We start from the raw sequence: 16775 nt of genomic DNA, 5'->3' as shown, positions 1-16775 counted from the left end.
GTCTGAATCACATTTCATATTTCAAACTTCCAGTTGATCTAAACAGAAACCTCCATCACTTTCTGTTGCCGTTTTATCTCACCCTACATGTTTACTTGGGCTGCAAAGCTAACATTTGCCATCTTGTATAAAACTGGCATTAAATTGCCAGTGACTGTCTTGGCCGCAGATCTGTCTCTGAAGTCCCACAATGCATCTCTGTGTCAGGTGCCCCTGATGTAACTGTGGAATGAGACCTGGAGCAAGGATTTATGGGATAGCCTGAAGCCTAGCTCCTTGAATACAGAGAGAAAGAGAGAGAGAGAGGAAAATGGAGAGAGAGAGAGAGAGAGAGAGAGGAAAATAGAGAGAGAGAGAGAGAGAGAGAGAGAGAGAGAGAGAGAGAGAGAGAGAGGAAAATAGAGAGAGAGAGAGAGAGAGAGAGAGAGAGAGAGAGAGAGAGAGAGAGAGAGAGAGACAGAGACAGAGACAGAGAGAGAGAGAAAAAGACATAGAACGAGAGAGGCAGAGGAAGAGAGAGAGAGAGAGAGAGAGACAGAGAGAGAGAGAGAGAGAGGCTGAGAAAGAGAGAGAGAGACAGAGAAAGAGAGAGAGGCAGAGAAAGAGAGAGAGAGGCAGAGAAAGAGAGAGAGAGACAGAGAAAGAGAGAGAGAGAGAGGCAGAGAAAGAGAGAGAGAGACAGAGAAAGAGAGAGAGTGAGCGAGAGAGACAGAGAGAGAGAGAGAGAGAGAGGCAGAGAAAGAAAGAGGGAGGGGAGAATATGGGAGCTGCCTTGGTTCTCTAATGCTTGGCAGAGCACCACGCCAACTGCAGAGCAGAGCACCACGCCAACTGCAGAGCACCATGCCAACTGCAGAGCACCACGTTAACTGCAGAGCACCACGCCAACTGCAGAGCACCACGCCAACTGCAGAGCACCACGCTAACTGCAGAGCACCACGCCAACTGCAGAGCACCACGCTAAATGCAGAGCACCACGCTAACTGCAGAGCACCACGCCAACTGCAGAGCACCCATTTTCTCCCTTTGAGCAGCACTCGATCTCTCTCCAATTCTCCTCAGGTATAGGATTCAGTAGCAAGAGTGCCACCTAGGGAGAAAAAACAGGATTTGCAAGCCAGATACCATTTCTACAGTACACACTGTATCTTCTTCGTTGTTGCTCAACACTTACTTAATTGATTTAACTAAATTAATTGACTTAATTGTTAATCTCGTCCCATCTGACAGTGCTTTGTGGAACCCCGCCCTCCGTGGAGAATGCCCATCTGATTGGCCGTCGGCGGTCCCACTATGACATCCATGCAGTGGTGCGTTACCAGTGTGCCGAAGGTTTCTACCAGCGCCACATCCCCACCGCGCGTTGCCGGGCCGACGGCACCTGGGACCGGCCCAAGATCATCTGCACAAAGTGTGAGTAACAAACAGCAGATTTTGTTTAAAATATATAAATATATACAGTGGTGTGAAAAAGTGTTTGCCCCCTTCCTGATTTCTTATTTGTTTGCATGTTTGTCACACTTACATGTTTCAGATCATCAAACAAATTTTAATATTAGTTAAAGATAACACAAGTAAACACAAAATGCAGTTTTGAAATGAAGGTTGTTATTATTAAGGGAAAACAAAATCCAAACATACATGGCCCTGTGTGAAAAAGTGTTTGCCCCCCCTGTTATAACACAACTCAACTGTGGTTTATCACACCTGAGTTCAATTCCTCTAGCACACCCAGGCCTGATTACTGCCACACCTGTTCTCAATCAAGGAATCACTTAAATAGGACCTGCCTGACAAAGTGAAGTAGACCAAAAGATCCTCAAAAGCTAGACATCATGCCAAGATCCAAAGAAATTCAGGAACAAATGAGAAAGAAAGTAATTGAGATCCATCAGTCTGGAAAAGGTTATAAAGCCATATCTAAAGCTTTGGGACTCCAGCGAACCACAGTGAGAGCCATTATCCACAAATGGCGAAAACATCGAACAGTGGTGAACCTTCCCAGGAGTGGCCGGCCGACCAAAATTACCCCAAGAGCGCAGCGACGACTCATCCAATAGGTCACAAAAGACCCCACAACAACATCCAAAGAGCTGCAGGCCTCACTTGCCTCAGTTAAGGTCAGTGTTCATGACTCCACCATAAGAAAGAGACTGGGCAAAAATGGCCTGCATGGCAGAGTTCCAAGACGAAAACCACTGCTGAGCAAAAATAACATTAAGGCTCGTCTCATTTTTGCCAGAAAACATCTTGATGATCCCCAAGACCTTTGGGAAAATACTCTGTGGACTGACGAGACAAAAGTTGAAATCTGGCGTAAAAGTAACACCGCATTTCAGAAAAAGAACATCATACCAACAGTAAAATATGGTGGTGGTAGTGTGATGGTCTGGGCCTGTTTTGCTGCTTCAGGACCTGGAAGACTTGCTGTGATAAATGGAACCATGAATTCTGCTGTCTACCAAAAAATCCTGAAGGAGAATATCCGGCCATCTGTTCGTGACCTCAAGCTGAAGCGAACTTGGGTTCTGCAGCAGGACAATGATCCAAAACACACCAGCAAGTCCACCTCTGAATGGCTGAAGAAAAACAAAATGAAGACTTTGGAGTGGCCTAGTCAAAGTCCTGACCAGAATCCTATTGAGATGCTGTGGCATGACCTTAAAAAGGCAGTTCATGCTCGAAAACCCTCCAATGTGGCTGAATTACAACAATTCTGCAAAGATGAGTGGGCCAAAATTCCTCCACAGCGCTGTAAAAGACTCATTGCAAGTTATCGCAAACGCTTGATTGCAGTTGTTGCTGCTAAGGGTGGCCCAACCAGTTATTAGGTTGTAGGGGGCAATCACTTTTTCACACAGGGCCATGTGGGTTTGGATTTTGTTTTCCCTTAATAATAACAACCTTCAGTTCAAAATTGCATTTTGTGTTTACTTGTGTTATCTTTGACTAATGTTTAAATTTGTTTGATGATCTGAAACATTTAAGTGTGACAAACATGCTAACTAATAAGAAATCAGGAAGGGGGCAAACACTTTTTCACACCACTGTATATATATATATATATATATATATATGTGTTGTCTTATGCAATCTTTTTCTCGGATAACAAACCTTTATTCACCCAGGTAGGCTTTTCTGTATAAACATTAGTGTATTCCTTCTGGTATGGGCTGAATAAGAAACAGAGAAGGTAACTGTTGTCACTGCACCAACTCCCTGTGATCCCCTCCCTCAGCTCGGCGATCCCACCGGTACCGCCGCAACCACCGCCACGGCCAGCGCCGGGAGCGCAGGAACCACAGGAGATACGGAGGAGAGGCACACATGGAGAGGGGAGAGGACGCACACAGCCAATAATGAACCAAATACTACACCTCCCACAATGCCCTGCGCCTGACCCCTGACCCTTGACCTATCCTGGGGCTGAGTGGATCAACCAGTCAGGCCTCACAATGGACAATAGTTGACATCTGAACGTTCTCTTTTCCTGACCTATTTCAGTCTGTCTCTTTAGGTTGAAATCTCACTTGAGACACTGTATGCGTGCAAAACTTTAACTTTCATGCAAATTACCTATTGACGTCAGTGCAAAAAAAGTTCAGTGTTTCGCACCCATATCTCATGTTTGGATTTGTCGCTTTGTTGTTGATTTTGTCTACCCCATGTCCGTTACTTACAACAGTAATAATCTTTCTCTCGCTAACACGGTTGCTAATACTGTATCTTAGAAACAGCAAATCCTTGACATATCTATGAATAACCTATTCTCACATAAACATAAAGACAGTGGCATATGTGTGTGTGCGTGTGTGTCTGTTCGTGCGTGTGAATGTATGTGTGTGAGAGAGAGTGTGCATCCTATGCGAGTGTGTTTTGATACGTTTGAAGCTTGTTCTACATCTCAGAACATCCTAATGTTTGTGTTCTGCTTATAAAGCACAGATGTAATGAATGAGTTAGTTAGCTAGTTAGCTTTCAGTCCCAAATAACCCAGAGCTTTTGTCTGTATCCTGTACTTGTTACGTTTCCTTAGGGCTCCTGAATAGCAGGACTATTTTATTATTCAACTTACGTGCCATTTTCTAATATTTGCTAACTTTTTATGTCACGTCACTATTTATTATGGACTCTTCACTAGTTAATATATGTTGAATTTTTACATAATCCAACAAGGCAATGTAATACATTTTTTCTTTTATGTACCATTCTCTTACAATCAAAAAGTGTTAACCAAAAAACAAGTTAACCCTTTGATTGCCTGTACTGTACTGTAAATACTGTGGTGTTTGTTTGTTTGTTATTGACTGACACTTGATTGATACCTGACCCTTGTCCAGCCATGTGTTCCCCATCGCCCTCTCAACTAATAACTAAAACAGCCCCATCGATCTATATGGAATAAAATAGGATAGATCAAAATACTACAGACTGGGACAAAACCTTCCCAAGATATTTACTCAATGGTTAATAGTCCCAGTCTTTGCACGGCTCCAATATATGATGGGTAGGATGCCATGACTCATGATGAATCTGGTCCTTCTGAGTTTTGATTGGTCGTTACCCCTTTTTTGGTGTTGTTATGATGTCCTGTCCAGCTGTTGTGTTCCATTCTTAATAAAGCTAAAAAAATAAACAAATGAACGACAACAATGTATCTGGTCAGTTTTGTGATTGAAGCTGGCCTCTAACGCTAGTATTTCTACGTTTCTACCACATCACTCCTACACTGTACCTCAGACACGGGAGACTGACAGCAGTTTATATATAACACACGTCTCCTAAAACAAAGTAATCAAACCAAACCGAATGCTTCTACTAATTTACCAGCTCTGTTTTTCACCTCACTTCATTCTCTGCCCAGAGAAAGAGGCCATTCTGGCCAATAGGTTTCATTCTGTCAGGAACAAAACAGGTCTCTGCCCAGAGAAAGAGGCCATTCTGGCCAATAGGTTTCATTCTGTCAGGAACAAACAGGTCTCTGCCCAGAGAAAGAGGCCATTCTGGCCAATAGGTTTCATTCTGTCGGGAACAAACAGGCAATCTTCTCCTCTCTTTGGTTTCTGTTTTGAACGGATTGTGGAGGTAAAATACATGTAAGAATGGACGCTATAGAGGAAAATACATCTAAAAGAATTAACCCAATAAAATAAAGTTAATCTAAAGCAATGGGTCCAATACCACCACTGGTAGTTTAATCTCACTTTGGCTTGTCGCCTCTTGGCTCAGTTGGCTCTGAGACCTGACCCCCCTCTCTGTCACAGCCTGATTCACTGGGATAGAAACTGAGGAGCAGAGAGAGGTTTTGGAGAGTGAAAAGAAGATAATATGTAAATAAACTCTGTCTGGAAAAGTTGCTTGACTCTGCTGAAATCAGGTGACAGTGATTGCCGTACAGGTGAACCACAGACATTAAAACCAGAGTTGAACATGTGGGAAGAGAGAGCATGCTTACTTTCCAGACATCAAACTTAGTTCAAAACAGAAGTCTGTCTTGTCAACAGTTTGATTTTGTATGACAATACTGTCTAGCTGGGGTTCACTTCTTATCAACTGATGACAGCAGAGGCCACCTGCCAGGCAGGCCAAAGTTTACTAGGCCACATGTGCACTGTCACTGACTACAGACAGGATCCAATGACATCATCAACCAGAGACGAGAGCGCAGCGGTCTTAGAGCAACACATACGACTCATTGAGAGTTTTGAACTGAAATAGACCAATGATTATTGATTCTGGTGAGAAAAAAAACACTCCAGCCAGAAGTTGCCCCAAACCACAGACCTAGGATTTCCCCCAGTCCAAAGCTTAACCATTAGGTGGTGGAAAAACATATCTGCCCCAACATCAATTGGTTATGGGCAACTATTATGATAAAAACAATGTTCCAGTGAAAGACTGAGCATCCCGCCACTTTCAGTATCTGATGAACCTCTGCCCTGTTAGCTCAATAGTCAGGCAGACTTGCATGAAAAAGGTAAACAGAGTATTTCACAAGAATAGAGATATGGACAAATATCAGGAGATACACCCACCCAGGACCAGAGTACAACTACTCAAAGAAACAGAATGGTGTAGTTGTACACACATTTTAATATATTCACATAACAAACATTTATTGTCGTAATTCTGTCCCAACCCCTCCAAAAATGGCCTACCTAACTGTCATTTGATTGATATTGCCATTTGTCCCCTCCTTCCATGGCCTCCTATAGTGGGCTCTCCAATCCCAACCACATCTTGTGAAACAAGCCTTGTTATCTGGTCTTATCAGCAGCACTACTACACACAAAAAAAAGAGTCCTAAACATGGTCCATAGTTTCACAGTTCATCTGATATAACTCTATGAGGCAAGGCTGGCCTGCTGTATCAGTGTCAGCGATCAGAGTCCAGGTTTATAGGCCTTTTAGTCCCTACTATACTATACCGCCTGGGACTGTCTCACTGACTCACTAGCCACATACATAAAGCCATGTCCACAAACAGGCTTTATCTGGCTCCAATAGTCCATGTAGGGAGTGCTGCTGCAGAGGTGATAGCATGTAGCAGGGTTCGGTTTTGGCTGCTTAATGCACTGTACTGTATTCCGCGGTCGTCGACATGGGGCTGAACTTTACTCCACAAGGCTCCAGCCAACAGAGGGAGCGGATGGTGTAAAAAATGGAATTTAATTTGCTTGAAGTGTTCTAGATTAATATAACATTGTTTTGTGAATCTGAAAGGGTCACATTTCCAGAAGCATAGGTGGTTCGCCGCACCAAAACATTTGGGTTCTTTAGGATTGTGGGTCCAGTAGTTCTTGATCTTACAGTAGCATTCTAGACCATTAGCTCACAGAGTCCATGCTCAGTGGGAATTGTAGTGTTATGGGTTTAGTTGTCCTTCTTCTCCGGGCTGGTCTGTCCCTCAGGGACAGTAGGCATGAAGAATGTAGGGCTGATGCGGCATCGGATGGCTAGGAGGATCGGTACGGCTACATACAGCCCGTTTAGAATCATAACGGTCAACCATTTGTCTGTTGGGACCCGGTATGTGAAGGGGGTTCTGGAGTGGAGTGATCCCCCGATATGGCACCACTGGGTCTGGGGAAGGAGAGAAGAAGGGTGGGCGTTGGTGGGCGTTAGTGGAATAATAGGAACATAATAGGAACACAACAATTGTGTCAAAATATAATTTGTATCACAACTGCTATGTCAAATCCGTGGTACAACACACTGCATGTGAACTGCCATTGAAGCGACCAATAATATTACCTGGGCTATGGCCCCCGCGAAGAAGATGGCCCAGTCCAGCATCCAGGTACAACCAGGGTTCCTCAGCCCGTATATGAATGCAGCCAGCAGAGGCAACGCATAGAACAAATACACCAGCATCTGGAGCAATCAAATAACAAGACACGTGTCGTTAGACATCAAGACGGACGCAATGGCGACTACGCTATCAAGCAGTATGGAATAGGAACAAATATGGATAGTATGCCATAACGGACAATGGAATGAAGATCTATGTGTGTTTTACTCATTCTATTTTCTACAACTCACCGTGATCCTAGGGAAGACCACAGGGTCTTTGAGGTAAGGCTCAACTCACCGTGATCCTAGGGAAGACCACAGGGTCCTTGAGGTAAGGCTCAACTCACCATGATCCTAGGGAAGACCACAGGGTCCTTGAGGTAAGGTTCAACTCACCGTGATCCTAGGGAAGACCACAGGGTCCTTGAGGTAAGGCTCAACTCACCGTGATCCTAGGGAAGACCACAGGGTCCTTGAGGTAAGGCTCAACTCACCGTGATCCTAGGGAAGACCACAGGGTCCTTGAGGTAAGGCTCATACTGGTAGATATAGGTGAAGCAGGTATCCAGAGGACAGTCGAGGGCCACCTGAGTGAGAGAGAGGGTGAGTGAATGAATGAACAAATGAATGGATGGATGAATGAATGAATGAATGGATGGGTGAATGAATGAATGAATGGATGAATGGGTGGATGAATGAATGAATTAATGGATGAATACATTAATGGATCAATGAATGAACAGATTAATCAATCAATCAATGAATGATGTACATTTCTGTTGGCTAAAGCAGAAACACACTGGCTACATGAACCCTATGATTCAGACTTAGGAAATGCACGCCTTTCCTACGCAATAGTTGCTATTCAGACTTACCTTATGCTGGTGCGTAACGGGCTTTGCAGGCATGGTTCCCTTGCCTGCGCTGAATACATTTATTTCAACCACTGAAAACCTTCCCACTTGCTGGCCAACAGATTTTCTCATGGAGTTTTCATTCAATAGGGTTTTCAGTAAATTTATTTAAGCCATCCCTTTAAATATGGTGTACCTTTAATTATAATTTTGGCGACAGACACTAGAATACATAGACAGAACGGGTTCAGAATATAGGGATTAATGAAAGAAAGCCATCAAAATAGATACATATTCGTCTCCGTTACAGCACCAATTGGTAGAATTCAAAATACTCTGATCTTGTAGATTATTTAGGCACATTTTGGGGTAAGGAAAGTATGTATGAATCATAAAAATAAAAATAACGTTTGGAGAGCCTTTATGCACTAAATATATTGATGAATCAAAAATACAGTGGTTAGATTCATCCTGAAAGTTGTCATATTATTCAATTGTTCAATCCATGAAATATTGGAAGGTGAGAAAAGTGTCCAATAGGAGTTGAACAGTAGTCCTATAAATGTACCCTAATAATCCTCACTAATCATGGAACTGTGATGACAACGGTCCAGTCATCATGAACCGTGTGCCAGGCTCCAGGTTTAAACTGCTACGTATGGTCTGTGTTCCTTAATGATTCAAATAGGCTACATGTCCCAAATTACTAACGATGTAATGAAATGATGCAAAATGTAAGGAAACTAACACTAAAGTGACAGGTATAAATGTATGTGGGTATATATAACTGACAGTGGCTACCGATAGTGGCTAATATTTAACATGATGCCATTTATTTTTTTATACAGTGAAAAGTCCAGGCATATAATTAAGACATTCTAGAAATCATAAATCAACTCGGTAGGTTTGGCGCTATACTATCTTTTGTGCATGGCAAGTTATAAGGCCAGCATTTCATAAACTTCACTGTGGAAACAGTGATATGTTGATATGCTTCAGTTTGCAGCCATATTACTGGTTTCACATTTGTCTCCATCGATCAGGTAAAATAGATCTAAAACAATTGTCATTTATATTTACAATCACCTTATCCAAACGGCTTACTTATTTACCTAGCTCTTATCAATAGCTCAGCCTCTTATCAATTTGTAAATTACAGTGCATGGAGAATGGTGTTATTTCTAATCGGGAAAAATAAAGTAGATGTTGTTTCACTTGGAACCAACAGGTTGCTCTACCTTATTCATCGTTTCATCGCGCGTAAAGGTGGTGGAATTATGAGGGAATTAAGTCAAGGTTAGAATCCAGCGTATCTGTAGACAAACCTCCGCCATACCTTCCTTTACTTGAGCTCCCCGCAAACAAATAGCGGGTCAATAGCATGGTATTCTCACGCTTAAGTTCAAGGTCAGAATATGCGTAGAGAGAAAAGTGCATAAAAAGTGAATTATGTTCCATTTACGCACGCTTAACTAGGGTCGGAATTCCCCCCAAAGTGAAGTGAGTGGTTGGTCTGTTACTCACAATGCCCCTGAAGACAGAGAAGGACATGGCTCCCAACAGTAGTAGAGACAGGATCAGGTCAACAGGCCTGTAGAGGAGACTTCTCTTCTGCGCTACTGCAATCTGAGGAATACAGACAAACACAACCTCTGTCAGTCCAACTGGGTTCCTGTACGTTTCAGGTATTCATCTGGGTATCTCACCTTGTCTGCAGGAATGATTGGCAGCTCTCTCTCTCTACTGAAGAGCAGGATGGCTCCCCAGATGGGCAGTAACAGGAAAGGAGTATTCCTCCAGAAGGCGGGATGAATGCTTGAACCATATTTACCTGCGCGAAGAGCCATGACAACATTAACATGCCTGTTCCTGATATACCTGTTTGCCACTATTTGGCCATGCTAGACTATACCAGAGAGTAACAGTAATGTCACTTTCTTTGAAACACACTCACCGATGACTACTCCTGGGATGAAGACGATCTGGTGGGCGATGGACGACCCGGCCCAGAACAGCGCTAGGCTGCGATAGGACTTCCTGTATGGATAGGAAATAGATTTAACCATCTAGCCAAAAATCGTATTGCCACTATTGGTACTACTGTAGAATCACTGTAACAAAGTGCCACTTACCCCCTGAACATGCGATGGATGATGATGAGGAAGAGGAGGAAGTGAAGGACGCCCTCCCAGTAATTCATCATCACAGCGTAAGCTGCACTCAGGTGGGGCTCCCCCTGACAGATCATCAGATCATGTTTAATAGCTGATATTTTGCTTATCAAAAAATGTGGTTTCTACAAAGGGTTTCCCAAACCACATAACAATCAATCAGCAATAACACAGACAGATCAGTGAGAGTCAGAACCTTGTTTTATAGTCTAGTACAAATGACTAGTTAATGAGGTAAAGGAAAGGACTAGTTAGTTCAACTAACCTTCTTCAGGTAGAAGCCCATGTAACCAGAGATGTAGCCATCCTGTTCCAAAGCATTGGTCAGGCCCACAAGACATGTGAAGGAAAACACAGCAAACACTGAAAGAGAGAGAGAGAGAGAGAGAGAGAGAGAGAGAGAGAGAGAGAGAGAGAGAGAGAGAGAGAGAGAGAGAGAGAGAGAGAGAGAGATCTCATTCAGTCTCACTCACGCATTCTTTTCAATTCTCTTCAACACCCCTTTATGATCAGATGTGTGTACGTGTGCTCGCATACTACTACCTTTACGGTCTCTGACTACTACATACCATAAAACAAGGGGTCAACGTTTTCCCAGTGTTGCAATGCGAGAAGATGGAGGACGAGGAAAGACATGATGTAGGGTATAATGTACAGAACGACAGCTCCTAGTGTCAACACCATTACAGGCCTGTGGAGGAGAGACACGCGTCAGTAATACAAACTCACACACCTTATGAAACTACATAGGGAAAAACTCTGGGGCTCTGAGGCCCTTTTTTCCTCTCCTCGAAGGTATCACCGATCTGAATGAATGACTGAATGAATGAACAACTAAGCCATTGAAGAATGATGACCTAACAGTAGCTGCCGTCTAAGAATGTGTAGCCTAGGAAAGACGTTTGACTAAAAGGTATGGATGGATCAGGTTTTGTGTGTCATGGTTAAAAGTGTCTCATGATTACATTACACAAAATAAAATAGTGCGTGAGATGAACCCAACTTACTGTTTTATGACATTGTTCATAGTGTAGAGAACCCCAGGAGCCACAAGAGACAGAAGGAAAACACATATTTCCACCGGCAGCTGCATCTTTCTACTGTTGATTCATATAACACCTCAGCCAAAGTGAATAATCTGAACAGTGCACTGAAAAGGAACAGGAAAACTATATATCCCAAGTTTCAGTGGAGGATTACTGCTGGTGTCCACACCTCGTCTCCTGAATGGTGATTGTGATCACTCTCAGTAGAGTTTACACAGCTCTCATTGACCCTCGACATCAGCTGTTCACTGCTTTGGTTCAAAGTTCACAAACTTCATGATTGCATTATTCTAGGCTACAGTGGCGGCTGGCCGATAGAGGGCGCTAGGGCGCCGCCCCCTTAAATAAAATTATTTTACAAAATAAATAAAAAATAAAATAATAATAATAATAATAAAAACATCAGTATGTCAATATTTGTGTGTTTGAAATATGGAATGCACACAGTAATATGTGTAAGATATGATAGAAAATCATATTCGCAACCTTTCCTCTGCCTGTCAAACGCCTCGTCAGCTCTGGGCGATACAGAAAGTGCCCCGAGGAGGCGGGTCTACGTAGCAGTTAAGCCAATTGCTAATTTAAGATATGAATGTATGACATAAAATGTAGTCAATAAGCGATCTTAAATCGAATCCAAGGAGGGCGATTATTTTATCGCCCCAAGCTCGCCCCTGATAAAATAAGGACCGGGGTCCAGTGACGCCATTTTTACTAGACAACAATGGCGAACGCAAACGTTACTCCTCCAAGACCCAACCCTAACTCGGTGAAATCTCTCCTCCAAGATCCGTTTGAGAGGAGAACTTTGTCAGAGAAAGTTCGGGTGAAAGAGCTGGGCCCAGATCAACCTGACCTCTCAATCAGACAGCAGGCTAGCGAGAAAGGGAAGCAGTATATGCACGGCTTCTCCCGTAGCTGGTACACCAGGAAGGCTTGGCTAGCTGGGTGCACTGATGCTAATGCTTTATTTTGCTTTCCGTGCTTGCTTTTTAAAACGACGGGGTCAGATTCAGCATGGACAGGTACCGGAGTGAGGGATATGAAGCACCTGTCAGAGAAGGTAAAGAAACATGAGAACACCAGGGCACACATGGACAACTCTGTAAAGCTAGCTGTATTAGGAAGGGTGAACATTGCTACGCAGCTGGATGACGGCCACAGGATTGCGGTGAGGAAACACAATGAGGAGGTGGATAAAAACAGGCACATTCTATCCAAAATTATCGATTGTGTGAAGTTCTGTGGGGCTTTTGAGTTGGCCTTGCGTGGGCACGAGGAGACTGACTCCTCAGACAACCCCGGCATTTTCCGGGGCTTAGTGGATTTTGTTGCCTCCCTCGACAGTGTGCTGGAGGAGCACCTGAAGACAGCTACCGTTTTTAAGGGCACGTCAAAGACGATACAGAACGAGCTGTTGGACTGTATGCTGTCAATGCTTAAGGATTACATCCTGGAGGAAGTAAAGAGTGCTGATTTTATCGCCATTCAAGCTGACGAGACGACTGACGTTTCCACCCACTGCCAGTTGGTGCTTGTGTGAGTGATTATCATAGAGCCGTCACAATTATATTTGTTTTAGTATTTTAAAAGGAAAGAGAAGACACAATCAGACGTTGATAATAATGCAGGAAAGTACTACACAGTTTGTAATAATTATTCAGGTGTCCACCAGGTCAATTTCTAGAAGAGGCCTAGTTGTTATTGAATATTAACTTTATTGCTAAGTGAACAGCAGAACAAAATGATGTTGCATCCCTCTCACAAATGTAATAGAAAAAGGCTTTAAAACGTAATAACATCAGTTAATTATGTACATCACAGGTTAAAAGCAGTTACTAGACATAGTTTGTGTGTATATACACACTGTCTGTCTGTCTGTCTGTCTGTCTGTCTGTCTGTCTGTCTGTCTGTCTGTCTGTCTGTCTGTATATATATATATATATATATATATATATATATATATATATATATATATATATATATATATATATATATATATATATATATATATATATAAAGTCACTGGTTGAGGGGGAATTACAGTGAGTTAAGAAGTCTGATTGCAAGTTATCAAATTAAACTTTATTTTTTGGACCCAGGGCCTCAATTCCCTCTTTGTGTGGGCACAGCGTATCTGACGAGCAGCAACAGCCCATCAAGCGACGGAGGATGCTGGGACCAGGAGAACAACAGAGGTTGGCTATAGAGGTAAGTTGTGATGTAATTGTCAGTGTTTCCCACCTAGAACTTTTTTCAGGCCTGGTAGTATGTAGCCAAAACCCTGAACAATCAGCACCTTGGTAATCATATACTTGAGTTGGACATAGGCATGTGTCAGTCAGGATCACTTGCATCAAAATAGCTTAATTGCAAATTAAAGCTGATGATGTATCTTTTACAGGTATGTGATACCATCCTGAGTCATGCCAAAGAGAGGTTCTCCTTCACCCAGCACCTCATCAGCGCAACACTATTGCACGGAGAGTTGTTCCCACAACACAGTGTGAAGTTCCCCGATACAGCGCTTGAAACAACCGTGGAGGCGTACCCCATGTTGAACAAGGCCAAGCTCAAAACCGAACTGTCCCTCATCTATGAGAACAGTGAGTTCAAGGCTTGTAGTGGTGCAGTGCCCCTGTACCAGTTCTTCATGGAGAACAACCTTCAGAGCACTTTCACAGAGACTGCCAGCCTCCTCAAGATCCTCATCACCACACCCATGACAACTGCTGAGTCAGAATGGTGCTTCTCTACACTGAAAAGGATCAAGACCTTCCTGAGAAACAGCATGACACAGGATCGCCTGAACGCTCTGGCCATGCTCTCCATGGAGAAGAAACTTGTCAGGGACATTCCTGACTTTAATCAAAGGGTCATTGAGAGGTTTGCCACTCAGAAGGACAGACGGGCAAAATTCCTGTACAAATAAGATGACAGACACACACACACAGAGCAGCTCTGGCCGCATGTTTCTTTGTATATAGTTGACCTTAGCATAAAAAATCCAGTTATATATGGTACTCTAGAAAGTCTTAATAGTGTCTTTGCTAATATTACTGTATATAGGTTGTTTTGTATCAATTAATTGTTGCAGTTCTGGAGCACATTAACAATTAGTCACATTTAGTATGATCATAAAATACTGTATGCTATTCTTCCAGTCAAAGGTTTGAGTTCATCCACTTGATATCCATTTCTATATTATACATCCTTTTATACAGTGTAAGATTTCCTATAAACTTTATAATAATTTCATGTTATTGTCCACTTTCCACTCTGTTCTGACAGCATGCCTGTTGCGTTGCCTGTTTACTACCAATGGTGAAAAGTTCACTTTAAATGCAAATGAAAGGCTTGGGTTTGTGTAATATGTTTTTGTGTAAGAATGCCTCAACTTTTTAATATTGGCATTAAATAATTACTGAATGTTTCACTGAGCACTGCTGTCCTGCAGTTTGTGTTAAAATATATCGCGATGGTTACAGGAAAAAAAAAGTATGGCACAGCCCCACCGAGAATATTTTTCACCAGCCGCCACTGCTAGGCTATATAGCCTATAAGCCTATAAATAGTTTTACGCAATGTGTAGGCTATGCACAGAGTGCGTTGTGCGTAAAATACATTAATGCGTAAATTAATTACATTCAAGTTATAAACAGTTGTCGAATTTATTAATTTTTTCTGTCAAGGCTTCAACTTTTGGAACTATCGACAAAGAATGGATTACTGCAACGTAGGCCTACAGTAGACCTACATGTATTTATTGCCACCTTGTGGTATGTGGCAAAAATCTGTGGTTTTATTCTCAAAATAAAGGTGATGGTAACCGTGCTAGAGGTAAGTAATAATGTAGTCAAACGATGAACAGAAACAAACTATGAACGAAAATGAATTTCTCTAAATATACTGGACAAAAATATAAACACAACATGTACAGTGTTGGTCCCATGTTTCATGAGCTGAAATTAAAGATCCCAGAAATGTTCCATAAGCACAAAAAAAGTAGTTATCGAGAGTAATACGCTTTTTGTACATATGGAACACTTCCGGGATCTTTTATTTCAGTAAACATGGGACCAACACTTTACATGTTGCGTTTATATTTTTGTTCAGTGTAAATAAATAACTGAACACGATACAAAATCAGTATTTGGCCTAAGGAAACAGGCTGTAGGTAACACACTGTGAAACTAAATACAGCCTGCCCCCATGGATACTTTTCCTTTCAGAGCGTACAGAACACTGGCAAAGCCAGGTAGAAATACCTTGAGCATCAAGAAGCGTACACCCCTTTTCCCAGCGGGTTCTGTCACTGGATACGTATACCCAATTACCTGTTTAAAAATGCTGAAGGTAGATAACGCCACATAATATTCACAGGCCTTTCTCAATCAAACAGGTACACCATCTGAAATACGACAAATCTCATTAAATAATACATTCACAAAATGACAGAACCCGCGGGAAAAGGGGTGCACAATTCTCGATTCCATGTATATAGCTTCATTCTTCTTTTATTTCTCATGTGTTTTTATTTTGTATTTTTCATATTTAACTCTGCATCGTTTGGAAATAGCTTGTAAGTAAGCATTTCACTGTAAGGTCTATAACTGTTATTTTCGGAGCATGTGAAAAAAACGATATTATTTCATTCTTAGTTTGTTTTTGTTAGTACATTTTTCGCCCGCGGGCGCGCCTTGTAGTAGAGCGCGGATGTGCAAGAGCGGAACAAAAAGCACTCTAAAAGAATGCACAAACTGTAAGAAAATAATTTCACTGGAGCTACAAAGATATAAATGGAGAACTTGCTAGCAATGAGTGGAGTAGCAATAGTAGGCCTACACATGTTTAAAAACAGTAACTACGTTGGCATAATTAACTCAAGAGCGCACAGAGGGTGGGGCTTGAATTTGAGCCCGAGTACCATGTCAAAATATGTACATTTGATGAAATTGAGCATGCAGACCTTGTCCAAAATAAATGTAATTAAACTTTCACAGATTTATCTGACTGATTAGAGTTACTATAAAATACTGTGTAATACAAAGACTACAGATAGTGAAGATTATTATTATTATTATTATTATTATTATTATTATGGACAGATAGCCTACTATAGGACCATTTTTCAACATCATCATTTGTCTCTCTCACAATGTATCTGTGTCTCATCTCAGAGAACCCTCTGTGCCAGTGAAGAGTAAGATTAAGAATTCCTCTCATGTCTGAGGATTGAGATTAGAATTAGGATTATAGAGAGAGAACAAACAGACAGCGATGACACATTCAGACAGGGTTGTGTATGGGACTTGGTTCATCAAACCACTGCTGAGATGTCCTCTTCAACATTAAACCAAGTCAAACCAACTGTTATAAAAAATATGATTTGGCAGACTCTTCTTCTCCCA

General features: G+C 42.1%; 3 protein-coding genes across 3 annotated transcripts in view; 2 read left to right on the top strand and 1 right to left on the bottom strand.

The window, feature by feature from the left end:
* LOC311150660 (neurocan core protein-like) overlaps positions 1 to 3360 on the top strand; it is a gene marked incomplete at both ends in the record, with an annotated part of 81228 nt that extends 77868 nt beyond the window's left edge. Inside the window, 2 exons of the mRNA XM_084188158.1 lie at positions 1231 to 1413; positions 3239 to 3360. Coding sequence (XP_084044284.1) covers positions 1231 to 1413; positions 3239 to 3360 — 305 coding nt within the window. The remainder of the gene's footprint in view (positions 1 to 1230; positions 1414 to 3238) is intronic.
* Positions 3361 to 6073: 2713 nt separating this feature from the next.
* LOC311099145 (transmembrane 6 superfamily member 2-like) lies at positions 6074 to 11546 on the bottom strand. The gene is made up of 10 exons (XM_084139808.1): positions 11326 to 11546; positions 10888 to 11009; positions 10584 to 10681; positions 10280 to 10383; positions 10102 to 10184; positions 9854 to 9978; positions 9672 to 9773; positions 7788 to 7880; positions 7255 to 7374; positions 6074 to 7083 (listed from the first exon to the last, which is right to left on the bottom strand). The coding sequence occupies exons 1-10, from the start codon at positions 11409 to 11411 to the stop codon at positions 6874 to 6876; spliced, it is 1143 nt and encodes a 380-aa protein (XP_083995934.1). The 5' UTR covers positions 11412 to 11546; the 3' UTR covers positions 6074 to 6873.
* A 900-nt stretch (positions 11547 to 12446) lies between these two features.
* LOC311150780 (uncharacterized protein) lies at positions 12447 to 14803 on the top strand. The gene is made up of 3 exons (XM_084188309.1): positions 12447 to 12903; positions 13467 to 13575; positions 13769 to 14803. Exons 1-3 carry the CDS (start codon positions 12458 to 12460, stop codon positions 14294 to 14296), a joined length of 1083 nt encoding a protein of 360 aa, XP_084044435.1. The 5' UTR covers positions 12447 to 12457; the 3' UTR covers positions 14297 to 14803.
* The last annotated feature ends 1972 nt before the right edge of the window (positions 14804 to 16775 follow it).

This window comes from Coregonus lavaretus (assembly GCF_964263955.1).
Source record: "Coregonus lavaretus genome assembly, chromosome: 23".
Lineage (NCBI taxonomy): Eukaryota > Metazoa > Chordata > Actinopteri > Salmoniformes > Salmonidae > Coregonus > Coregonus lavaretus.
This window is presented reverse-complemented; position numbering and strand designations above follow the sequence as displayed.